Source organism: Leptodactylus fuscus, chromosome 9 (assembly GCF_031893055.1).
Source record: "Leptodactylus fuscus isolate aLepFus1 chromosome 9, aLepFus1.hap2, whole genome shotgun sequence".
NCBI lineage: Eukaryota > Metazoa > Chordata > Amphibia > Anura > Leptodactylidae > Leptodactylus > Leptodactylus fuscus.
In genome coordinates, this window is record NC_134273.1 from 79,540,970 (window position 1) to 79,567,679 (window position 26,710).

General features: G+C 46.1%; 1 protein-coding gene across 1 annotated transcript; it reads right to left on the minus strand.

Annotated features, from left to right (window-relative positions):
• Positions 1-1,104: 1,104 nt before the first annotated feature.
• EOGT (EGF domain specific O-linked N-acetylglucosamine transferase) lies at positions 1,105-25,134 on the minus strand. Its single transcript, XM_075287513.1, has 16 exons — positions 25,038-25,134; positions 23,068-23,286; positions 22,337-22,437; positions 21,153-21,261; positions 20,987-21,081; positions 20,195-20,299; positions 17,631-17,737; positions 17,105-17,208; positions 11,448-11,540; positions 7,644-7,715; positions 7,446-7,532; positions 6,475-6,543; positions 5,823-5,884; positions 5,540-5,659; positions 3,439-3,541; positions 1,105-2,073 (listed from the first exon to the last, which is right to left on the minus strand). The coding sequence occupies exons 2-16, from the start codon at positions 23,284-23,286 to the stop codon at positions 1,927-1,929; spliced, it is 1,593 nt and encodes a 530-aa protein (XP_075143614.1). The 5' UTR covers positions 25,038-25,134; the 3' UTR covers positions 1,105-1,926.
• Positions 25,135-26,710: the final 1,576 nt, after the last annotated feature.

The window sequence follows — 26,710 nt, forward strand, 5'->3', positions numbered from 1 at the left end:
TCAGCCTGCGGGGAATGCTATAAAATAAGAACCACAACCATCACTCACCTATTAGCCCCCGCTGATCCCGATCCTGTAATTCTGAGAAGTGACAGGGACCCCAGGACCCTATGCAGGGTGTGAATACTTCTGCAATTCATTGTAATGACTATAAATCACTTCGCTCACCGCCTATAAAACAGATTCAATCCCGCGCAGAACATTGATAAATGAGCTTGGAAGGTGGGAACTTTTTTTTTTCTGATGACCTGGTTTTTGTGAAGCCAACGCAAGCTCCAGATCTATGTCCTCTAACAATGCATAAAAGATTGATCCGGAGAGTGGGCGCCCAGGGTGACGGAACAGAGCGACGGCGTAAAATATAGGAGAAAACTGGCCGTAATCTGTCATGGCTGGTGCGGCCTGCTGGGAAATACTGGAATATTGCAGGATGTAAGACGCTACGTTATGTCAAGTGGCTTTACACCAAGGACTGAAGTCTGATGGAATCAAATCCGGCAGTGCCAGGGCTGAACCTTGTAGGTTTTACTATGCACAGACAATACAGTGTCGGGGGAGGCCGGAGTAGGGTGGCGAGGGGCCGCGGACCTCTGGCCTCTCCTTGACAGGTCTCGTCTTTAACATTACATACACACAACAAGAATGAGCAGGACGCGTATTTTTTTTCAACGTTCTCGCCTCTCACTGAAAGCAACAGGAGGTGAATTCTGCCCCCAAATCCGAAGCAAATTCCTCCAGGTGATCTCACCCTCTTTTTTCTCCCATAAGCGATGCCTCTCTAATATTTGTGTTTGTTGAGGATCCTGCACAAAATTGAAGGCACCCACAGATACGCAATGTCCGTCTTGTTCTAGAGCCACGACACCACCATCTGCGTAATTGTGACGCAATCCCCTTCACAGAGCGCAAATAGAATGGAAAACATCAAAAAGTTGACCAGTGCTTTATTTATACAAAAATCTTCTCACTTGTGTGAAATGTATTCATCTTACAAAACTACTTTTCGGATAGAAACAGGATTTTTGTTTTTGAACTACAAAAGTGACCACGTATAACCGTATACCACAGCCCACCCACCCATATAGGGATCACAATGTATATTTAGTTTCCTATCAGTATGTCTTTGTAGAATGGGAGGAAATCCACGCAAACACGGGGAGAACATACAAACTCCTTGCAGGATTCGAACCCAGGACTCCAGCGCTGCAAGGCTGCAGTGCTAACCACTGAGCCGCCGTGTTGCCCCGATTTTTCATACTGATCTGTCCACAGGATACGTCATCAAGATGTGATCTATGCGGGGTCTGACAGCCGGACCCCACAGAGATGAACGCTGCTAGTGAACAGGGACGTTCCATGTCCAGGTGTCAGACCGCCAACAGATCACCTATGAAAAGTTAATATAGGTCTGGAACACCCCTTTAACTCTGTAAGCTGTATTCGCTGGGTGATGGGGCGTCAATGAAGGGATTAGCAAATGGGAGAAGCGGATTAAAGGGGAGCAAGAACATTAGGAGGCCATGGAGACAGATGTTACAGTAGTCTAAGTGGGAGATGGTGAGGACACGGACTAGCATTAAGGGTTAAGGATTCGATACGCATTTCCGAGCTGGAGGTAAGTCACTAAGATGGCTACCAATGTCACTGGATTTTTTTTTACCCTGCATCACATGACCTCTAGAAAACAATTCATGCGCACCATTACCTGTTCTGGATGAATGACATCGGGGAGCAAAAATAAAAATGACAAAAACTATGAAAGCAAAGAATGAGGGGTAAATAAAAGTGAAAATAAATCTAAACACATTCACAAAATTTCAACAACTAAAATTATTATTATTTTTTTATATAATAAATAAATAATTTATAAAACATTATAAAATATCACCGAGGATCCGATCTCCAGTGAAATCCTTCTCTCGGGGCTTACAGCTCATCTCGGGGTCTTCGGGGCGGCCACTGAGGATGGCGAGACACATAGTCGGCGGCCGAGCTGACCAGCCGTACAAACTCCTCAACGTGGAAGGCGTAATTGGTGAATTTCGGGTGTTCTCCCAAAGTCGGGTGATGTCCCTTAATTAGAGGGCACAACAAGCGGTGTCAATGTCGGCCATCTTACCCTCTCCGTTGAAAGACAAGTTCATTAATTCTGGACACAGAAAACAACTTTCATTTAAGCCCCCGGGAACTATTGATTGGTTTGGTTTTCTTTCTTATGCGCAGGACACGAGGGAGAATTATTGACAGGGAGAACTAATGAGCAATTAATTCACTTTTGATCCTGCCACGGTTAGAAATGTGTCACCAGTCAATGGCTGAGGCCTAGTAATGGGGGAGAACAATGTAGGTTTCAGGGAAAAATGACACTGGAAAGAGTCAGGAGCAAGGCCGGGTGATATACGAGATGGCGGCCTTCTCTCCTAATATAGGAGGACTCTAAATTTAGAGGGGGTGTTCAGTGTATAATGGAGGTTGTTATACAATTTTCTTGTATACTTAGACTGCCATCAATATCACACCTGACACCTCTGCTCATTGAAGGGATTGTACAAAGGGAAAGGGATTCGACCATTAAAATCACATTTTTTGTCGTTCACACATAGGAATAGCCTTAAGACACTTTTAGATGTCTTCTCCGCGCAACCATTCGGTAGAAATCCTGATTTTCGTCAGTATGCAAATGAGTTCTCTCGCAGCACTGGGGGCGTCCACAATGCTGTGAGAGAACTCTCCAGCGACGCCTCCATCTTCTTCAGGAACGGGTCTTCTTCCGGCGCTAGGGGTCAAATTTCTAGGCCTCGGGCCTAAGGGCAAAGCCAACTGCGCATACACGCCAGCCACAAGCGAATGGCCGCTTACACAGTAAGTAAGCGGACATTTTCTTGTGGCCTGTGGGCATGCGCAATCGGCTTTGCCCGAGGCCTAGAAGTTTGACCCCCAGCGCCAGAAGAAGAGGCTGTTTCTGAAGAAGATGGAGGCGGCGCAGGAGAGTTCTCTCGCAGCATTGGGGACGCCCCCAGTGCTGCCAGAGAACTCATTTGCATACAGAGGAAAACCGGGATTTCTAAGGAACGGCAGTGCGGAGAGGAGACGAATAGCCTTTCTTAAGGCTATTCCGACGTGTGAATGAGACAAAAATGGGATTTTAATGGTAGAATCTCTTGAATAATCTGCAATACCAAGCAAAACCACAACCAAATGTATAGAGCTATACCCAGAAAACAATGAAGGGGGCGCACTCACTAGACTGCAATGGTGCCTTCAATCAATTGATCACAGGGAGCCAAACTATGTGATCTACCAATTCCCTATCAAAATGGGCGCAGGGGCAGCAGTCGCTACTGGGCCATGGACCTAGAGGGGGCCCTAAAAGGCACAATGGAGGTAGGGGCCCTATTACGGAAGCCTCAAGCGACACCTCTGGAAAGCAGAACTTACCTTGTCCTGAGGATAAACTTTATCTGCTTTCTCCCAAGTGATGTAGTGAAGTCCTCGAAGTCTGGCCAAGTCCAGGTAACACCTCTCATCTTCGCAGTTGTACCTGTGGCAATAACATCATGAATATACAAGATTCTAGATAACGGCGCCCCCGTCTGGGTACCTACCTGCTTTATCATCAGCAATATTATAGGAGAAATAATCAATTATAGCCTAAGGAAAATACATTACCTCTTCACCCCTGTAGGGGGCGCACAGTGCACCTCATCCACAATTGCATTATTTAGGACAAGCACTTACGAACAGACATGGCCGCTTTTCTCCTGTATACTCAGCGCTACGTGCAATATACATACGGTACGTGTAGCATTCTCATGATGCATATACTAAATACAGTATCTGATTTAACCCTTCAGTCTAAAGTGCCCATAAAATAAGATTGATAGCGCAGCATTATTTATACACCAGGTCAGGGGGGCGCACGTTCAAATGGGCTCGGGACGTTGTCATTGAGATTAATGGATTCTTGTATACGCAGATTGTGATAATCCTCATCCAGATATGGTTGAGATGACCTTGTAGAGACGACTCGTGGGAACAGAAATTCGCTTTTATTTTGAGAGTCTATAAATATTTATTGAGCATTCCTTTCTGAGTGGTCATGGTCGGCCATGGCTAGAAATGGGAATATATGGGCAGAGCAGGCCGCTCGCTTAAAATAAATGTGCTAAAAGCAGTGATGGCTACGTGGGTGCGCCAACAGGGCGGGAGTGCGGGCCAAAGACCATTACCATGATATTGTCATCGGTATAGGGTCCTCCAAACTAAAGGCACAACCAAATTTGCAGTAGCAGTTCGGCGCCCGTCCTCTCTCAAGGCGGACCCCCACAGCAGTCACATGGTCTGTCTTTATAGTTCGCCCACCACCCCCGATATAAATTTAGGGTTATCTACCACTATCATCTGCCCGTAGTTATCTACCACTAGCACTCAGTAGTATGTACATCTCTGCATATGGAGAGTGTACTCAGCTGTGCTACAGTGCTGCCTAAGCTCTGCTACATCTGGCCATTTGGATTATAGGGGTGTTCTTATGTCAGTGTCTGAGCAGCTTCTGTGTTGGAAACAGCTTAACGGATGTTGCAGAAATTTGCCACAGTTCGATCAGCCTACTCCCGCGTATCAGCTCTGCTACATCGCTGCATATGTATGGGATATCAGCTGTATGTACATGTTTGCATATGAAGAGCCTATAGAGGTGTGCTACAGCACTGCCTAAACTCTGCTACATCGGGCAATTGTGATCACAGGGGTTTGGTTATGTGACTGTCTGAGCAGCTTCTGTGTTACAAAGGGCTGAACGGATTTTGCTGAAATGTGCCAAAGTTCTCCCCCATCAGAGGCAGAACAACACATTCCCCGTCGTACTCGCTGAAACTCTACACCCGATATACTCCTCTTGCCCACACACATCCTGCATGTTCTGTAGTCTCCTGATCTTCTATGAGACTCCATTTTCTTCACCTTTCACACTGTCCAGCTTCATCCTATATAGCCCCGCCCACAAAATAGCATGTAGCTCCGCCCACTGCCTAGCAGGCTCCTATCTGAGAATGGCTCAAGGACCTGTGATGATGTCATTACAGGTCCTTTAGTGTTGTGTGAACTTAAATTCCTTCACTGCTGTCGTGTAGTAATGTCATTTACCTGGACAAAAAGTAGCCTATGTTTTAATCGGGGTTCCTATCTATGTATGTGGCAAATTTCATGCAAATCAGTTCAGCAGTTTTTGTGTGATTGAGGAACAAACATCCAAACCCACAAACATCCAAACACGGATAGGATAGTCATAAAGGATGACACTCAGGTTACCAGTCATCCTATAGCAATTCTCAGAGATAATGTTAATATGGGAAACTCTCCCTTTACAAGGTGGATCCCCCAGAACCCCCCTAGGTCTCAAACCCGCTGTCTACACATCCAAGACCCCTCAGCGGAACGTAACATGATCATTCCCATAATATCAAGGAATGGCTAGTCATGTAATTGTAATACAAGGAGGATCTCCGTATTACACACCAGGACACAGGACAAGACTTACAGCTCGAATATAACGGCCCAGTCTGGTAAAAAGAGTAAATGCGTTAGGCCGGCCCCGTGCATCCCGATAAATATGTCCGAATTGTGGGTGATCTTCAGCTGGTCGAGAAATCCAAGAGACCTAGAGAACATGAAGCATTGACAAGAATGGACACGACACCCCATAACCAGCCCACCTCCTCTATAAACATAGGCCATAATAGGTCTTATGAGACAATGCCATGAGTTTACAGACTATGAGCCCTTATTTAGGACTCGCCCCATCACCTCCGATGGTCACTTACCTATATTTGTAATCCACAACAGTCACTTGGAAGCGCGGGATGGCCTTTAAGGCGCGGACCAGCTGAGGGAGAACGTCAGTAAGACACGGATTTAGTTTTGCATAATATTATATCACGTTTCTAGATGTCCTGGGAGACCAAAATATTATTTCCCATCATCGCGGTACAAACAGGAAGTGTCTGTGGTTATAAATGTCTCCGATCGCTTGTCGGGAGCCTTCCCACCCGCTCACCGAGACATGTTTTGGCTTCCGAATATCACGTCAGGCAATGACGGAAAAATACCAGACTCTTTTTTAATGTAGATGGTGAGCCCCATATAGGGATCACATAGGAAAAAAATTTACAATCAGTATGTCTTTGTAGAATGGGAGGAAATGCACACAAACACGGGGAGAACATACAAACTCCTTGCAGATGGTGTTCCGGGCAGGATTCGAACCAAGGACTCCAGCGCTGCAAGGCTGCAGTGCTAACCACTGAGCCACCGTGTGGCCCCAGGAAAAATACCAGACTCTTGTATGGAAAGGTTATGATTGTCAGAAAAGCTTCATTCAGAAAGAACCCACCGACCACCCCAGGACACCTGATGGTCACCCAGAGGATTCTACCATGACCATTTACAGATAATTATAAAGTAAGAAATTATTACCTCATCTAAGTTCAGGATTTTCCGAAACTCTGTGCTGCGTATAAGGATGGTGACTCGGATCTTCTCCTCCTGGGACAAAAAATTAAAGTAAAAGTAAATCAGTTATGTTGTATATTTTTCCATAGAGTGTGACTGAGCATGTGCGACCACCAGCAATCAGCTCATCAGGTGGTCATAAACATTGCAACGCACTTTGAACACCAGGTGGCACCATACTGTGCAAGTAAAATAAGAAAATATGGCGTCATCTATGGTCAGTAAGGGATGTTTGGATGTGTCACTGGTGTTATCTATTGTAAACCTGTCTGTGATGTAAATGAGGTGACAGCTGCAAAAAAAAAAACCAAAAAAACCCTGCAAGATTGGTAAATGTCAGTCTATTATTAGGCTTAGTGGTCAGAGTGACAATTGCTGGATAGGATATAGGTTTTTATCTGAAATAGCGCCACTCCTGTCCACAGGCTATGCCTGGTATTGCACCTCAAGTCCATTAACTTGAATGCAATGTTTAAAAAGCAGATTTTTTTTTGTAATCGCGTATGATACAACCTTTATGGTTAAGCCATTTTAAGTGACTTCCTCACCAGCCGGGTTGGGACATGAAAAGTGCACTTGGGGGAGGGGGGGATCCCGTTGCGTTCTCAGTTTACACATGACCCATTCATATTACAGATAAAGACATAACAGAGGGCACAAGTCCTGATGGCAGTGATGGGGACACTACCTCTTTCATAGTCTCCGGCCTTCTCCCCACCATTATTATTCCTGCGCGGTCTGACAACGGAGAAGTGCTCCATATATTATTGGCAGGCTATGAATAATTTTATACATACATAATTCACGGAGCGAGCGGCGACGACTCTACTTTATCCGTACGGAAGGATTTAAAAACGAAAAGAAAAAAATTCACATCTATATGACTGTAATGAACTGCGCCCAGGAACAAACCCTCATCTTGATTTATATCGCACCTTTAAAGTTTCTTGGGAAATATTCAGCCGGAAAAGCACGTGTTGTGAAAACGCTCTGAATAATCCGGTGCTGCGGCAATTTGAGATCTGGAGAAAGAAAAAAGGCGCCGAAATTTACAGCACTAATAAAGAGCGCATCTCCTGTCTTCAGACAATACTTCTACTGTCATCCTTCACATCTCCGGATAACAAGCTTACCAGCGGCGTGTTGTAAAATAACCCGTATCTCATCCTGGGCAGGAGCGCAAACACAGCATCCTTAAAGCAGACCTTAAAGGAACATAAATGCAGAGGGATATATTACCAGCAATGGCCGTAAAAGCGTGAATCACGACCGCCAAGTGTAACTTTCATAGACTGTAACTCTTCCAAATGGGAGAGTGATCTATAAAACAAAGTGCAAAATACAGAACACACAAAACACACAGAACCTCCACTTACAGCAGAGGAGAAGAATGATGGAGGAGAGAAGCTGAACTGAGATATAGTAGTTATAATGGAGAGAAGCTGAGCTCTGTGATATATAGGGTTATATGATAGAGGAGAGAAGCTGAGCTCTGTGATATATAGGGTTATAGGATAGAGGAGAGAAGCTGAGCTCTGTGATATATAGGGTTATATGATAGAGGAGAGAAGCTGAGCTCTGTGATATATAGGGTTATATGATAGAGGAGAGAAGCTGAGCTCTGTGATATATAGGGTTATATGATAGAGGAGAGAAGCTGAGCTCTGTGATATATAGGGTTATATGATAGAGGAGAGAAGCTGAGCTCTGTGATATACAGTTAGGGCCAGAAATATTTGGACAGTGACACAAGTTTTGTTATTTTAGCTGTTTACTAAAACATGCTCAGAAATACAATTATATATATAATATGGGCTGAAAGTGCACACTCCCAGCTGCAATATGAGAGTTTCCACATCCAAATCGGAGAAAGGGTTTAGGAATCATAGCTCTATAATGCATAGCGTCCTCTTTTTCAAAGGACCAAAAGTAATTGGACAATGGACTCTAAGGGCTGCAATTAACTCTGAAGGCGTCTCCCTCGTAAACCTGTAATCAATGAAGTAGTTAAAAGGTCTGGGGTTGATTCCAGGTGTGTGGTTTTGCATTTGGAATCTGTTGCTGTGACCAGACAACATGCGGTCAAAGGAACTCTCAACTGAGGTGAAGCATAACATCCTGAGGCTGAAAAAAAAGAAAAAATCCATCAGAGAGATAGCAGACATGCTTGGAGTAGCAAAATCAACAGTCGGGTACATTCTAAGAAAAAAGGAATTGACTGGTGAGCTTGGGAACTCAAAAAGGCCTGGGCGTCCACGGATGACAACAGTGGTGGATGATCGCCGCATACTTTCTTTGGTCAAGAAGAACCCGTTCACAACATCAACTGAAGTCCAGAACACTCTCAGTGAAGTAGGTGTATCTGTCTCTAAGTCAACAGTAAAGAGAAGACTCCATGAAAGTAAATACAAAGGGTTCACATCTAGATGCAAACCATTCATCAATTCCAAAAATAGACAGGCCAGAGTTAAATTTGCTGAAAAACACCTCAAGAAGCCAGCTCAGTTCTGGAAAAGTATTCTATGGACAAATGAGACAAAGATCAACCTGTACCAGAATGATGGGAAGAAAAAAGTTTGGAGAAGAAAGGGAACGGCACATGATCCGAGGCACACCACATCCTCTGTAAAACATGGTGGAGGCAACGTGATGGCATGGGCATGCATGGCTTTCAATGGCACTGGGTCACTTGTGTTTATTGATGACATAACAGCAGACAAGAGTAGCCGGATGAATTCTGAAGTGTACCGGGATATACTTTCAGCCCAGATTCAGCCAAATGCTGCCAAGTTGATCGGACGGCGCTTCATAGTACAGATGGACAATGACCCCAAGCATACAGCCAAAGCTACCCAGGAGTTCATGAGTGCAAAAAAGTGGAACATTCTGCAATGGCCAAGTCAATCACCAGATCTTAACCCAATTGAGCATGCATTTCACTTGCTCAAATCCAGACTTAAGGCGGAAAGACCCACAAACAAGCAAGACCTGAAGGCTGCGGCTGTAAAGGCCTGGCAAAGCATTAAGAAGGAGGAAACCCAGCGTTTGGTGATGTCCATGGGTTCCAGACTTAAGGCAGTGATTGCCTCCAAAGGATTCACAACAAAATATTGAAAAAAAAAATATTTTGCTTGGGTTATGTTTATTTGTCCAATTACTTTTGAGCTCCTAAAATGTGGAGTGTTTGTAAAGAAATGTGTACAATTCCTACATTTTCTATCAGATATTTTTGTTCAACCCTTCAAATTAAACGTTACAATCTGCACTTGAATTCTGTTGTAGAGGTTTCATTTCAAAACCAATGTGGTGGCATGCAGAGCCCAACTCGCGAAAATTGTGTCACTGTCCAAATATTTCTGGCCCTAACTGTATAGGTTATATGATAGAGGAGAGAAGCTGAGCTCTGTGATATATAGGATTATATGATAGAGGAGAGAAGCTGAGCTCTGTGATATATAGGTTATATGAGAGAGGAGAGAAGCTGAGCTCTGTGATATATAGGGTTACAGGATAAAGGAGAGAAGCTGAGCTCTGTGAAATATAGGGTTATATGATAAAGGAGAGAAGCTGAGCTCTGTGATATATAGGTTATAGGATAGAGGAGAGAAGCTGCGCTCTATGATATATAGGGTTGTAGGATAGAGGAGAGAAGCTGAGCTCTGTATATATAGGGTTATATGATAGAGGAGAGAAGCTGAGATCTGTGATATATATGTTATATGATAGAGGAGAGAAGCTGAGCTCTGTGATGTATAGGGTTATAGGATAGAGGAGAGAAGCTGAGCTCTGTGATATATGGGGTTATATGATAGAGGAGAGAAGCTGAGCTCTGTGATATATAGGGGTATATGATAGAGGAAAGAAGCTGAGCTCTGTGATATATAGGGTTATAGGATAGAGGAGAGAAGCTGAGCTCTGTGATATATAGGGTTATATGATAGAGGAGAGAAGCTGAGCTCTGTGATATATAGGGTTATAGGATAGAGGAGAGAAGCTGAGCTCTGTGATATATAGGGTTATAAGATAGAGGAGAGAAGCTGAGCTCTGTGATATATAGGGTTATAGGATAGAGGAGAGAAGCTGAGCTCTGTGATATATAGGTTATATGATAGAGGAGAGAAGCTGAGCTCTGTGATATATAGGGTTATAGGATAGAGGAGAGAAGCTGAGCTCTGTGATATATAGGGTTATAGGATAGAGGAGAGAAGCTGAGCTCTGTGATATATAGGGTTATAGGATAGAGGAGAGAAGCTGAGCTCTGTGATATATAGGATAGAGGAGAGAAGCTGAGCTCTGTGATATATAGGGTTATATGATAGAGGAGAGAAGCTGAGCTCAGTGATATATAGGGTTATAGGATAGAGGAGAGAAGCTGAGCTCTGTGATATATAGGATAGAGGAGAGAAGCTGAGCTCTGTGATATATAGGGTTATATGATAGAGGAGAGAAGCTGAGCTCAGTGATATATAGGGTTATAGGATAGAGGAGAGAAGCTGAGCTCTGTGATATATAGGGGTATATGATAGAGGAGAGAAGCTGAGCTCTGTGATATATAGGGTTATATGATACAGGATAGGGAAGAAGAGTCAGATCCCGAGGGACCCCCTGCAATCATGAGAATGAGGAGCAGACCACCCCCCTGATTTCTCTCCCTGAATGAAGCCCCTTTGGGCTTTGTATGGCTAACACTCCATTTACTTCTATGGGGCTGCTGGAGCTTGTGGTCCTGGCCGCCCTATACATGTGACTGGACCTTCACCAGAGGTCGGTTCCCCGTGATCTGACACTTTTCCCCCGTCCTGATAATAAGAGATAAGTTTTGCATTAGGAAGTTGGCGGATTTCCCATAATACATTACAAGTTTTATTCACACAACAGAAAATCCCCTTTAATTGGTAAAACTGCTGGTAAAGAGAAGAAAGCACTCGTCTTCTTACCCGCTTTGCGTCGTACGCTTTCAAGTGCGTCACTTCATAGTCGGTGAAAGCTTTCCACGTCTCACTAAACAGATCGCCGTAGCCGTAGAAACTCTGCAGAGAACACAGAGACATTTTCAGACATATAATGCACAACATCTGTATCCATGGGGTGTGGCGAGAAATCCAACGTCCTGACTGTAGGGGGCAGTATACACTTCATTCCTGACCTTTCTTATATCCAATTAGGGGAGCGCTGAGCTGGCACGAGATGTGCCCGAATTATTAAGGGGTTTAGGAACTCTCCTGTGCACCAGAATTGAGGCCTACACCAAACAGGAACTGGTGCAGATTTCAGGTATACCATAAGTCACTGCAGCTTTCTGGTGCGAGTTATAGTGAATTTGTTGGGTCAAAGGGTCCCAGTTCCACCCACTTTTGTAGAAAGGGGCAAGCAGAGCACCGATGGAACAATGGGGCACGTTTGGGGCAAGAAAGGGCTGTGTGCATAAGATGTGCCACATTGAGGCTTCATGTACATGACCGAGTGCGTAGGCCAAGGGTATCTGATGCTCAGTTTTATTTTTGCTCTCATCAGAACACCCTCGGGGGTGCACACTCGGCCGTATGCCCAAAGCCTTACACTAATATAGGCCATAATACTGGCACAGACGGGTTAGTAAATTCCCCCAACTATAAATCTGTATTGAGATTTGGAAAGCACCAGAGCCCTGTAGGGGGTCGATAACTAATTCTTTTCAGGGCGCACATATGGTTAAACGCGCTGAACCGATCTGATGAACTATCGGGCTTGAGGTCACTTGTCAGTTTTAGATGGAGTAGGACGGTCAAGGGGATATTATATAATGATCATTGTAATCCCTGACACGACGCACAATGGCCGCCGGTCTCCATGGAGCCCCACATCTCAATGGTTGAGCAGATTACAGTGGATTATAAATCAGGATTGTCTCCTTTCACACGCCCCGGGTGCAGGGGACGATTTCCTTTTTTGAGAACAGGACCATCTGCCCAGTGCAGATAAGCTGCGTACCTATCCTGCCATACGGCCCCGTGTATACACCCAAACCCTATGGGACCAACTGCAATTACTGATCAACAAGTGAGCGCTACAAGGGGCGCGCCGACCCCTGGACCTGGCAAATTGAAAAATCCCGCTCTTTGTGTAGAGCTCCCGCTCTCTGACAGGTCGTCTCCACCTACGCCATTTATTTTGGGAGAGGTGAAGGGGGTGTAGAGGTAGAGATAATACCGGTCATCACTATCTGATGGGCAAGGGACGTGAACACCTACGAGATTGTAACACGCGCTATAAATTTAATTCCATACAATCTTTTTTTATTAGGTTAACCCCTTCACAATCAAATCAATTTTGGGCTAAAAAAGGGGTTGCTCTAAACTGGTCATTGTCCACAGGACAGGTGATAAGTGACCCCTGGGACCCCTACCAATCATAATGGCAAGAGGTCCCTGCCCCTTGTATGAATGAGGCCCCAGTCGAGCATCTCTATAGCAATATATATATATATATATATATATATATATATATATATATATACACACACACACTATCCTACTAATATTATAAATGGGAAAGTTTGTGTGTTTGGATGTTTGTTCCACTATCACGCCCAAACGGATTACCCTCAAATTTGACAAGTACCTAGAATGGGACCAGGAATCGACCATAGGCACTTTAACGTCCCCAAACAGAGCCGGGCTTGCCCACTGTGAGCACCGAAATCACGGTTGGTGTACGCTGCAGGACCTGAGATGACGTCATCTCAGGCCCTTGCGCTGCTATACGATTGGTAAGCATCATGAAGTGGGCTGCACTCTGGACACAGAACGAGCGGAAAATGGCGTCGCATGTGCGGGCAGCCGTGGGCTGAACATGACGCCATTGGTGGAGCCCGCCGCACGGTGTGCATCGGTGAGTCCACGGGGGCCACAGAGGTGCGAGGGGGTCGGGTGAAGTTGGACACATTACGACACATTGGCATCTGCCCGTCGTGCCACCTGCATAGCCACGGCTGCTGCGCAACGCAGTAGGCCGGACATATACACACATCTACACTAGCAGCACCAGCGGCCCGGGGGTGAGGGCGGATTGCACAGGTGGAGGGGGGGTTGGGGAGGGTGACCGGGGTCACGGGTAGGTGGTGGGGGAGATGGAGGAGGTGACTGTAGTCTCTGAGGGGTGGGAGGGAGAGGGGGCCGGGGGCACGGGTGGGGGGTAAGGGGGGGACCGCGGGTGAGGGGACCGTGGTGAGAGTAAAGGGAGTTGGCGAGGAATGATGGTGTGGGAGGGGGCCGCAGCGGCTGCAAGGAAAGGGGCGTGGGGGGCCACGGGCCGTGCTGCAGGTGGTTCGCGCAAGAGTGTGGGGGCTGCGGATGAAGTCGCGGGTATTGCTAGTATATATATAAATTTTTAAATCTATAATAAAACGTAATAGTTCTATACGACATTTTATACATATGGCCTAACCCTGGGGTCTCTGCTGAACTACACGCTGTCCATCCAGTATAAAGCCCTCAGAGCCGTCCATTTTTCAGCAACGTTATCAGCACTGGAGGGGTTAATCATGATGGAGAACCCCAATGCCTGGATTTATGGGTAGTAATCCCTTATTTATTACATGCACCACAACACGGGTTTATGATTTATAAATAAAATTCCAAAGCATCAGTGAAGACTGACACTTTCACAGGCAGCGCAAACAAACATAAAAAGGGGAAGGTTTCCATTTAGCTCAGGTGTACACGCAATAAAGAGTCCTACGCCGAGCAGGTCACTTTCTCTGAATATTAGAATGGCCTGGCATTCGCACATCTCGTAGTTAATGGGCAAATATAAAAGTGGCGAGTGCATAAGAGCTGCTGAAGATGCAAATCCGGGCACTAAGCAGCTGCAAGCACTAAAAAAAACAAGAGCAAGCGTAAAAGCCATAAAACATATGGTTATCAGAAGAGATCACACCACGGCCATCTTTACAATGTCTCCAGGCTCCTAAAAGCTTCCTCTAGTCCCCAGTAAAGTCCTGTCTCCTACCACAGTAAATCTTGTTCCCTGCTGGCACTGTGCACACTTGGCAGCTCACCAGCCTGTTCTTAGCTCCGTAACAAAAGCAGAATTTGCTTCCTGTTCTCACGCTCAGGAATAAGCAGAAATATCCTCAAGGTTCTGTATTACAGGTGGCAACAGGATATTCCGTACGCCCTTCACACGCCTTGTAGAGAGGCCACTACATGGGTGACGGCATCAGATTGCACAAGTGATGGCAACAAAGGGCTGTAAATAGCTGAGAAATCGCCAACAAAACCAAGGAACCCCTCCCCCAACATCCTGCAGTCATATACAGATATTTTTGGGATGGGTCGGGTCAGACTACATCGCACTCACAGCCACTGAATGCCCTTATGCTCCATCCCTAAACAAAAGTCTTAGGGTGGTTATCCAATTTCCCAATGATTATATAGCGCCTACATATGTAGCAGCGCGGTACAAAAATTGAATTAAAGGGATTCTACCATTAAAATACATTTTTTTCTCGATCATACGTAGGAATATCCCTAAGAAAGCCTATTCTTCTCCCACCTTTAGATGTCTTCTACGCGCCGCCGTTCAGTATAAACCCGGGTTTTCGTCGGTAAAAATGAGTTCTCTCGCAGCACTGGGGGCGGTCCTCAGTGCTCAAACAGCACTGGGGGTGTCCCCCGATGCTGCGAGAGAACTCTCCAGTGACGCCTCCATCTTCAAGAAAGTCCTCTTCACGCGTCTTCTTCCGGTGCCGGCTTCAAATTTCTAGGCCTCGGGCAGAGCCGACTGCGCATGCCCACAGGCCACAAGAAAATGGCCGCTTACTTACTGTGTAAGCGGCCATTTTTCTTGTGGCCGCGGGAATGCCCAGTCGGCTCTGCCCAAGGCCTAGAAGTTTAACCACTAGAAGAAGATGTGTGAAGACCCCGTTCCAGAAGAAGATAGAGGCGCCGCTGGAGTGTTCTCTTGCAGCATTGGGGACACCCCCAGTGCTGTTTGAACGCTGAGGACCACCCCCAGTGCTGCGAGAGAACTCATTTGCCTACCGACGAAAACCGGGATTTATACCGAACGGCGGCGCAGAGAAGACATCTAAAGGTGGGAGAAAAATAGACTTTCTTAAGGCTATTCCTATGTGTGAATGAGAAAAAAAATGTGTTTTAACGGTAGAATCCCTTTAACATCAATCACTACCTTCCATAAGGTTCGCTTTTTGCAGATGTGGGATGTCAGACCCATAGACTTTAATGGAGCGGCCCCCTCCTCTGGGTGTCCTTCTGCATTCACTCCCATTTAATAAGACATGACGGAAGCTTCAACTACTTTTCTGTTGTTGCGTGCAGGGTCTGCTACGTTCCTTACAATGTAGTCAATAGGATCGGACGCAGATGGAGGGGCTCAGTCCCTGTGGTTATTACTACGGATAATTTCGATTGTTCTCATCCTATGATATATGACAGCCACGGACCCCAATAACAGTAGTGTGAACATATCCTAATTTCCCTATATCAGACACACACTATGGCCCATAAGCCTCTCACTATGTGTTCTGTCCATGTGCAGATTATCCTAGCAGGAACCTCCACCACCGGCTCAGGGAGAACTGAAGATGGAGCAGAGGGGAGAACTCCCAAATCATACAGAATACACCTCATATAATGGCCAGAAATAGTGGTACTCCTCATGTATATCCTGAAGAGTCACCCCATAGGTTATATAAGCTATAACACTGATCTCGCTTGCGGTAAGGATGTTATTAAGGAGCGTCTTGCTCATGTTCTTCTATGTATTATTGATGGTGTAATGTACAATTCATGAGGTTTTCTTTCTAGTCCACAGTTTTGTCTTTATTGATGTCATATGGACGCCCTCTATTAATATTTCCCTCGGCTCATCTGTTCTTTCAGCCTTTACTTCCTCCACATATAATTCGATAGTTACACAATAAAAACAAAAGCTATCCCTGCCAAAAGGACACTTGAACTTTTTTTTGCCTTCTCAGACATCTGGGTTAAATTCTAAGATCTGTCCCGTGATGAAAGCCTTGGTTTCTCTGCAGACAGAAGACATAAACCAAACAATATTGGGAAAATCTTCCCTTTTTTGGGCTACAAGCATACGTGTGCATGGCCTGGGTGGTCGACACGTGTGGAAGGTGGGGGGACTGGGCCGCACTACATCTGGGTATACTGTGTATATCCCCGCACATGGGAGAAAGGGGCATGCAAAGGGATTGGGGAGAGGGGGGTAGTTTGGCTGGCGCGCGTGGGCGCCCTCGGGGTGCGGTGGACACCTGGGGAAACTGCACATATGTGCAGATGTAGCAGAGCTGCGACCGGGGCGCAGACGCGTCATCGCCAGGTACATTTCCAGGAACAATTCCAACAATGACACGCGGACAAAGTCGCGGGCAGATGTTTGTTTCTTCATAAATCGGACGTCACACAAATCATACATATACCTATATATTATATCTAAGTGGGAACTGGCAAAAACTGGTCACAGATATCAGTCACTGATCCTGAATGCACATGTGTACCCCTGCATTTAGAGGTACCCCTCCCCCACTGACATTTATTAAATGTACCCCTTAAAGATAAGAGAAAGCATTACTTACCGTGTCCCACATGACAATATTGACATCAGTACTGAAGGAGTTGTTAATGTGTTGTGTTATATAAAGATTCACAAAATCACAGAAGTGGTGATACATATTCACACCTGGAAAGAATAAAAAGATAAGAATTAGAGATGACCGAATGCTATTCGAAACTCTAGTTTCGAATACCTCGCTCTCATAGGAATGAATGGGAGCGGGCGAACTGCAAGGGGTTAAGCGCCGGCCGCTCCCATTCATTCCTATGGAGCGAGGTGTTCGAAACTGCAGTTTTGAATACTATTTGCTCATCTCTAATAAGAACCAATAAGTTCTAAGAAATTGGTGGATTAGATTGTTGGCACCCCCTGGCACCTGCCCGGCCAAGGGGCAACCCAAGGGGATTAAACTTATAGACCACACTGCTGAAATGTAATTCTTCCTGAATCCCCCTCACCTAAGAGATCCGCAAAGGACCCCTAAGAAAATTGGGTCTTGTGAGATGCTACAAAGAAGTACAAGCCGGACCTACAGGTCACCTGTATACCTGCATCCAACTTCATGATATACGTGGGCTTCTCCACAATAACGTCACAATGTCCGTCCTCTATGGGTCTGAATGTCAGGGCACTGTACGCCTGCAGCTCTGCAAACCTGGAACCGCAAGAAATCAGAAAAACATTAACAAAACAATTCCCCCTAGTACCGTATATTACATGTTATATAGTGCAATCTGAGGGGGGATGACAAAACCCAAATTCACACGAGGCGCGGAATGGCTGATCTTGGTCCTGATTCTGACGCGGGAAGCCTGTCACGACTGTCGCGGCTTCCCGCTCCGGAGTAGGCCCAAATGAATGGGCCTAGTCCGGAGGGTGCACCATAGAAACACCATAGACTATAATGGAGTCTATGACAGGAACGTCCTCACCTCAGCCAGGCCTCGGCCTCTTCCCCTCTCTCCTGACTCTATGTGACCAATGTCTGAGGACCACGAGGCCCCTTGCTGGCTCAGATACGTGGCTGATATACCAAACAGCCATCAGTCATAGATAGGTCTGTCGCCATGACACTACAGCGGAGGTGAAGGAGATTTCCTCCAGGCCCCACGGCGGCCATGTCACTGCCTTATCCTGTTCACACTCACAAGACAAAGGCGTACAGAATAACAAAAATCTATGAAATAAAGAGGGAAAATCCTCAGCGCCTCCTCCGTCAATGCTCACCTCACCTTGACATGAAGAGCGTGCTGAGATTTGTAGTGCACATTAGCTGTGCTGTTACAAGGTGCGCCCGGAGTGAGGAAGATGGGAGAGATGTATTGGAGCGCCTAACTTATAGGTTGTACGGGTTACCACGTGTGACCCTATATAATGAAATTTTTCCAAGTACAGGAGACACCACATCTTAAAGGGATTAAGTTATTTTTTTATTGATAAGTTCCTCAGGAATGGTCTTCAATAACAGATCAGCAAGGATCTGACAACCGGAACCCCCGCCGATCTGCTGTTTGTAAGGGCTGCAGCTCCTGTACTGATTATATTGCATGCCACCTTATTACCATCTCATCCCATTCACTTCTATGGGCCAAGGCTGCAGTGACGTTGTATGGTCGCTATAAAACAGTAAAGGGGTCACTGAGGGCTAGTTCACACGGGCATTAATGGCGCGTAATCCACGTCATAATCTGCCCCTTCACAATGGTGGTCTACGTAGCCTGCCAGGCTTCTTTTTTCCGTGAGCGGCATGTTCCGGGCTGCCCTTTCTTCGGGTGGATTCTGCGACTCGTTGAGCCGCAGCGTCCACCTGGCGGCAGCAACCTCCGGAGTCGGCCCATTCATATGAGCCTGCTCTGAGGGGGAAGCCGCGACTGTCGGAAGCTGCGCCAGTCGTGGCAAGCAGGTTTTGACCCGAGAGTGACGCGGCTCCCCACGGTGCCAAAATCCTCGCTTCCGCCCCGTGTGAACTCACCCTGACCCTTCAAATAGCTGATCAGCGAGAGCCCCGGATGTCAGAACCCTGGGAATAGCTCATCCATAAAATAAAGAACTGGGCTACCCCTTTAAGGTTTTTGTTATTATTGCATCTAAGCAAGGGGAAACCTAGAAAAACATCCAGATTCCCAGAATTTCATTCAGCTGATCTTCATACGTCTCAGAGGAATCATCATCATCTTAAACATGTCCCTTAAGAGCTATCCGTTCTGGGAACCATCATGGCAGCCGTCCAAGACGCACATCAAGAGACCAATAGGTGTCATTCAGAAGAACTGGAGATATTTTAGGTTTATTTTGCTGCTGGGAATCTGACAATAAAGAAGTTTCCAAAAATCCAGCATTTCCTGCTTTAAACCCAAGGAGAGGAATTCTTGTCGTCCTAAATATTTGTTGTTTTCTCCTAAAAGCCGATTTAGCATTTGGCAATTCACGGAATCAATGGTCGCTAAAGCGAGACGCCAAACGCTGCCATCGATCCCTGTCCGTATAACGTGTGCATACATTAATTACAGACGTCTGACGGTGATTTATAGGGCCGCAGTCTAATGACAAGAGGCTTATTCATTTTATAAACGGGGGAGCTGAGGTCACTTTCGATTGGTGCCAATACGAGGAGATGAGGGCGAATCCACAGGTAGAAAGTAAATTAGAGTAAAAGTGAGGCTGAAAAGGGATTTCCAGGGCCAAGATATCCAGGTCTTCATCGATATCAGACTGGCAGGGGGCCGGACACTTGGCACCCCCACCCAAGAGACATGCAGCATTCAGATGCTAATATTGCAGCTTAGGTGCGGATTCACAACTGTGCCCGGTCTCCGCTTTCGGGTTTCCATCTTCTGCCAAAAGAAACTGGACAGGAGACGGAAACCCGGCAGTCAGTTTTCACTTGAACGGGTTTGCAAAGTGACCGCCCGTGAGCGTCTTGTTCCTCTCCGCGGCAGAACCGGACACAAAGTCGGACATGCTAGAACGAATACTGAGCTTTGCGAGGCTCCTTCCGGTTGTCTTACAGGTACTATGGTTCAGCCTCTTCATTTTGGTCATTGAATTCTTGTGGTCAGATACCTGCAAGTGATGGCGCGTACACGAGACAGAAAAACGTCCTAACACATACCATGACTGTAGGGGGCTCTTGCGATCACCTTGAGAAAGCAGCTTCTGCGAGTCAAGATCACAATGGCCTCCAATCTCTCCTTTCTGTATAAAGTCTTCATTAAATCTGTAAAGCAAGATTAAGAAGTTAAATTACTTATTTGTTCATACTGAATCCTAAGTGCCCCTGTTGTTCGGCTATTTACATGATCAACATCCCTTATCTGATCGGCGCCGTCACCCGGGAACATTTCAGCGTTTTATTTATCCAAATCTGTTCAGCAGTTCCAAAGTGAAGTCCAAATTGAGGTCTACTAGCCAAGTGGGCGGTAATACTGCATGACATACAGCACAGAGACCCCGCCCCTGAGGAACTATAGTAGTACCGCCCACTTGGCTAGTAGACCCCAATCTGAATCAACATTATAAAGGCATCAAACTCTCAAAGCCATCAATAAACCATCAGAGCATCAATCCTTTTTTATACCACAACCCCATTCTGAGTTTCGTTTGTCATAGATGAGAATGGGATTTTTATTATGAAATATCAGTCTCAAAAAATCTGCCCCATGGTGTGTAGGCGAATACACCCCAGCAATCAGATGTGATCTTTAGGGAAATCAATATGGCAGCAAGTGTTTATTCCACCTGCAGCGCCACCATTTAAGTCAATGGCCGGTCGGTGTACTGCAAGACACGCCAAGTCCTCCAGAACAAGAGACCTTTCTTAAGGATGCCACCTCCACCTCTCAATTCAGACAGCTCCTTATTTCTTACATACTAGATCACAGGATCAATATGAAGTACTGCAGACCTGTCTTGGGATCGTCTAGGATTTCTTAAGTCCAGGTAAAGGTTGGTGGCTCTGCAGTGCTGGAGGTGGCTCGAACAGACCAAGAGAGAGTCTCCCTGCAAGACAGAGACATGTCAGGCAACGTGGACCACCAACCAGAAGACGCAACGCACTCAAGAAGACAGACCTGTGCACGAGGATGACAGAGGACTTGTGCCTCAGCCAGACGCTCCATAACATAACCAAAGTCTGCCTGTCTCCAAAATACTTCTTGGGCGCCCTCCAAGTTCCTTGCCCTAAGGGAACAATATCACATGAGATAACTGGCGGAATATCTGACACATCATTACAATGGGACAACAGATCTGCACCTACTTCTCCTCTACAGAATTAAGGGAAAACAAAGAAGTATATTTAGAACTTATAGTTCTCAAGAATCAAAGCAAGAACCCGGGACCCCCACAGATCAGCTATGCTACTTATCAAGCACAGCGCCGTATAATGTATAGTGGCTGCGCTTGGTATTTCAGCTCAGACCTATTCAAGTGCAAACATCGCCAGGGGCAAATCAGGGACCGCTCTCAAGCAAACTAAATATTCAGGACTGCGGTTACTATGTTTAGGGTACTAAACCTCATATGTAAGGGGTATAAGAGTGCTGTCTAGCAGGATTATATGTTTTTACCATACAGGAGCAGTTTTGAAGTGTTCTACATGGTGGCATTACTTTACAGTATTGCAGGACTGTCTACGTGATCAGTTTCTTATCCCTTGTCCTGTGGAACGGCGCCCATATCGGCACAGATGCAGCCATGTTTTTTGAGAAGACCACCCACCTACAAGACCACTTTTCAATGCAGCTTTGACTGATCCTCTCAGAGAGGTTTTACTATATGTGCTGACTGTACCTATGTACTGTATATAGGAAGGTATTTAGCATTAAAAGGGTTGTACCCAAATTAGAAGGGAACACACCAATCCTGAGAAAGGGGATCCCACTCCCCGGTCCTGATGGAGCATGCTCTATTCATGCTCTATGAGCGCACCCCAGATCGCTATCCCTGGCGCTCCAATAGAGAACATATAGGGTTGCAGGTATATGATCAGGATGCAGAATGACGGACTGGACCCTTTTTTCAGGATGGGTCTGATGGCTGGGACACCCACTGACCCCTGAGAACAAGGCTGCCCCAACCTGATAGAGCAGGAGGCCGAGGCTGTACCCTGCACCTCCATCCTATGGGAGCACCAGAGATGCTTTAGCATCACTTAGAAGAAGAATTATAAAGTTCAGCTACAATTTCAGAGACACTCTGGGCACAGGACATTGTCCTTGCATGCTACGTCTTAGGCTGTAGAAGACGCACTTACCAGCCAGAGTCGACCTTGTCACACACCGGATAACTGAAGCGTTGCTTCTTCCTGCACGACTTCTCGTAACCCCAGCAGGAATCCAGTCGTGTCAGGTGTTCCTAAAGAAACAAGGTTACACATAAGCTGACAATTCTTATAAGTACTAAGTAGCCCCAGAACCTGCTTTACTAGTAACATCCAGACTGATCCCTACGGGTCGCCTCCTTGTCTACACGCCGTACCCAGAAGAAGCCTTTGTACATGTCTATACACAAAACACGGAAGGCCTCCTGATTTTGCCGCTACCTCCCCTGACAAGGCTCCTGTAGGCCAAGGGTGCAGGTTTATTGCTGGAGGCAGAGCAGGAGCTTACGGTGAAACGATCAGGCTGAGGCCACACGTTGCAGAAAAGATGCAGTTTTTGTTCCAGATTTTGCTGCTTTTTTTTTTTTTTTTGAGTTGCAGCCGAGAATGGATACCAAAGGAATGGGAAATCTAGAGGGAATCTTCAGCTAAATCTATTCTATTAACTGTCATGGTGTTCCTCTATGATTCCTCCTGGTAATGTAGGATGTTACCTACACAGACATACATTGTCCAATCAGTGCAGACTGCCAAGACGGCTGGGCGTTGCTATATCTCAATCTATTCTTTCATTTCCAGGAGGGATAACAGAGGAATAGCACAACATAGAGTTATAAGAAAAGATACTCCATTAACCTTTTAGGTTTGGTATTGGTAGACCTTACCCTAAACGGACAGCCGGGGTCCTTACTGCAGAGTCGCGCCACATCCTGGTTATTGTGCAGGTAATACGGTAAGTGCTCGGCCGGCAGATTGATCTTCTGGAAGTCATAAGACAATGGAGTGACGTTCTGGTCTGCAGAGACAACTGGGCTTTGAGCGCCGAGTTTTACTATATGTAATAATAATCCGAAGACCGGGTAGACCATGACAACGCTCAGCATCTGGAGATACAAAATATCACATAGGCATGTTCATAGTACACTTTTACCTACAGCGCCATCACAGGAGAAACAAGGCATTACATATTTTCCATTAAATGCTATGAGATTTGTAACACATGGACGTGTTGGGTCCTCCAGAGCAGGAGACACTCTTTACTCCACGTAGCAGGCACAGGGTAGTTCAGTACATCAGTTATGGGGTAGTGCGGAGGACTGGATGGGGGCTGATAATATGGGAATAGCATAACGACAACACCATTTACATAATGTGAATTAAAACCCCAGAGGGCTTCTTTAAGGTAGGATTCACTTCAAGTTTTTTGAATCCGTTTGGCAGAATCCTGATCTGCTAAAAGGATGGGAAAAAAAATTGTAGGCGAATGTACCCTACTAGTTTCCAAATATGGGACATCTCTTAAAGGGGTTTTCCAAGGCTTACATATTGCTGATCTCGCCTTAGGATAAGACATCAGTAGGTGACTGCTGGGTGGTCTGACATCCGGTACCCAGACAGATCAGCTGGTTGATGAGGCCGCAGCGTTCAGGTTGGGTCCTGCAGCTTCTTCACTGAATACCAAGCATAGTGCAGGGTATGGCCAAGGGACTGAGTTTGGTATTGCAGTTTACTTGAATGAGACTGAGCGGTTACTGTACCATGTGACCAATGAATGTGACATCTTCAGACCAAGGAAGAGGCCAAAGAGCTCACAAGTGCCTCAGCCCCCACAAGCAGCTGATCCTGGTGTTGGGCCCCCACCAATTAAAAACTTGCTATTGGCTGCGACTTTCTCCTACAGCAGCCACTACAGGTAAGATATGGTATTACATGTCGACCATTCAATGCCATACTATTCTATCACCTTCATCCATAATAACTCATCGCCAGGGGTTTTAGCTGCCGGACCCATGGTGGGTCCCTTGCAAGAAGGTTTTGGGTGACATACAATAATACTGCCACACCATTTTCAAAGGGCACACGATATTATATGGGGTCACATGGGCGATTCAAGAAATGAGAATATGGAAAATACAAATACAAAATTTGCCAGATCTATTCCACCATGATGGTGACATCGATGACCTAAAATACCTTTACATGGGTGAAGACTCTCCTGCCATAGCCCTGTATCTGGGCACTGCCACATCGGTCCTCCTGCCATGTCACATTAACAACATGACAAAGTTTGTCTGCAGAGGTTAATCTTTAATACCTGCCATATAAGGTGCCCGTCATGACCCATAGACCACTTGGGGCACCTGTACCCATCTGTATATTACTATGGAGTAATGCACTTTTTAATGGAAAATTTTGCTAAAATAATTAAAAAATAAAGTAGTAAGTTGGTTGCAATCCCAAGGATCGCCGTGTCGCCCTGTGACACCTGCGCGGTTGGAAATCAATGGGGTCTCCCTGCAACCCAATGTGACTACGACTGCAACTCGGAGACCCCCAAAGCCCTAGAAGTGATCAATCCCAATATAACCCCATTGAGTTGCATTAGCGCAGGTGACGCAGGGCGACATGGCGGTCTACGGTCTGGTGTAGGTACAGCCTAATAACACCCCTGAACACCCCAGCGCCTGCAGGGTCAGTCTACTACCTATAACTATTCTGTAGTACTACAACTCCCAGCATGCTTTGTGCAGTCAGTGCACCCTGAGAGTTGTAGTATCGCCCCCAGCTGGGCAGCCTGCAGATGAGTGCGCACATATCAGAGGATGGAGGACCCCCGACCCCCGGCCCCTCTTACCCGCCTCCAGCTGCTCTGTGTCCGGCCGCATCACCCCTCGGTCTCCGGCTCTCAGTGCTGGAGGAGGGAGGCAGGGCCGGCTCTAGTCCCCGCCGGAAGCCTGGGGCGGAGACGGGGAGGGGAGGACGAGGAGCGCCGCCTAGTGCCAGGTGATGGAGGCCGGACGGGGACGGGGCGCTCACACACCGGGTGTACCGGGAACACTGCGGCTCCGGAACGGGCTACAGACCCGGGATATTGTGTGATGTGCCGGATAGCCGGTGTTGTGGCGCCCCCTAGTGGACATTCGTGGTGTTATCTAATCTGTACAGCCATAAGCTCCAGCAGTCAGTATATAGTGGCCTTATATATACCGTACAGCCATAAGCTCCAGCAGTCAGTATATAGTGGCCTTATATATACCGTACAGCCATAAGCTCCAGCAGTCAGTATATAGTGGGCTTATATATACCGTACAGCCATAAGCTCCAGCAGTCAGTATATAGTGGCCTTATATATACCGTACAGCCATAAACTCCAGCAGTCAGTATATAGTGGGCTTATATATACCGTACAGCCATAAGCTCCAGCAGTCAGTATATAGTGGCCTTATATATACCGTACAGCCATAAACTCCAGCAGTCAGTATATAGTGGGCTTATATATACCGTACAGCCATAAGTTCCAGCAGTCAGTATATAGTGGGCTTATATATACCGTACAGCCATAAGTTCCAGCAGTCAGTATATAGTGGGCTTATATATACCGTACAGCCATAAGCTCCAGCAGTCAGTATATAGTGGCCTTATATATACCGTACAGCCATAAACTCCAGCAGTCAGTATATAGTGGGCTTATATATACCGTACAGCCATAAGCTCCAGCAGTCAGTATATAGTGGCCTTATATACACCGTACAGCCATAAGCTCCAGCAGTCAGTATATAGTGGCCTTATATATACCGTACAGCCATAAGCTCCAGCAGTCAGTATATAGTGGGCTTATATATACCGTACAGCCATAAGCTCCAGCAGTCAGTATATAGTGGGCTTATATATACCGTACAGCCATAAGCTCCAGCAGTCAGTATATAGTGGGCTTATATATACCGTACAGCCATAAGCTCCAGCAGTCAGTATATAGTGGCCTTATATATACCGTACAGCCATAAACTCCAGCAGTCAGTATATAGTGGGCTTATATATACCGTACAGCCATCAGCTCCAGCAGTCAGTATATAGTGGCCTTATATATACCGTACAGCCATAAACTCCAGCAGTCAGTATATAGTGGCCTTATATATACCGTACAGCCATAAACTCCAGCAGTCACTATATAGTGGGCTTATATATATACCGTACAGCCATAAGCTCCAGCAGTCAGTATATAGTGGGCTTATATATACCGTACAGCCATAAGCTCCAGCAGTCAGTATATAGTGGGCTTATATATACCGTACAGCCATAAGCTCCAGCAGTCAGTATATAGTGGGCTTATATATATACCGTACAGCCATAAGCTCCAGCAGTCAGTATATAGTGGGCTTATATACACCGTACAGCCATAAGCTCCAGCAGTCAGTATATAGTGGCCTTATATATACCGTACAGCCATAAGCTCCAGCAGTCAGTATATAGTGGGCTTATATATACCGTACAGCCATAAGCTCCAGCAGTCAGTATATAGTGGCCTTA

Coding starts and splice junctions, on each gene's coding strand:
- EOGT (XM_075287513.1), bottom strand. CDS start 23,286: ATGCTGAGCGTTGTCATGGTCTACCCGGTCTTCGGATTATTATTACAT. Junction 5,885..6,474: donor AAATCCTGAACTTAGATGAG/GTAATAATTTCT, acceptor GTTCTCCCTCAG/CTGGTCCGCGCCTTAAAGGC. Junction 3,542..5,539: donor TGGGCCGTTATATTCGAGCT/GTAAGTCTTGTC, acceptor TTATTGCCACAG/GTACAACTGCGAAGATGAGA.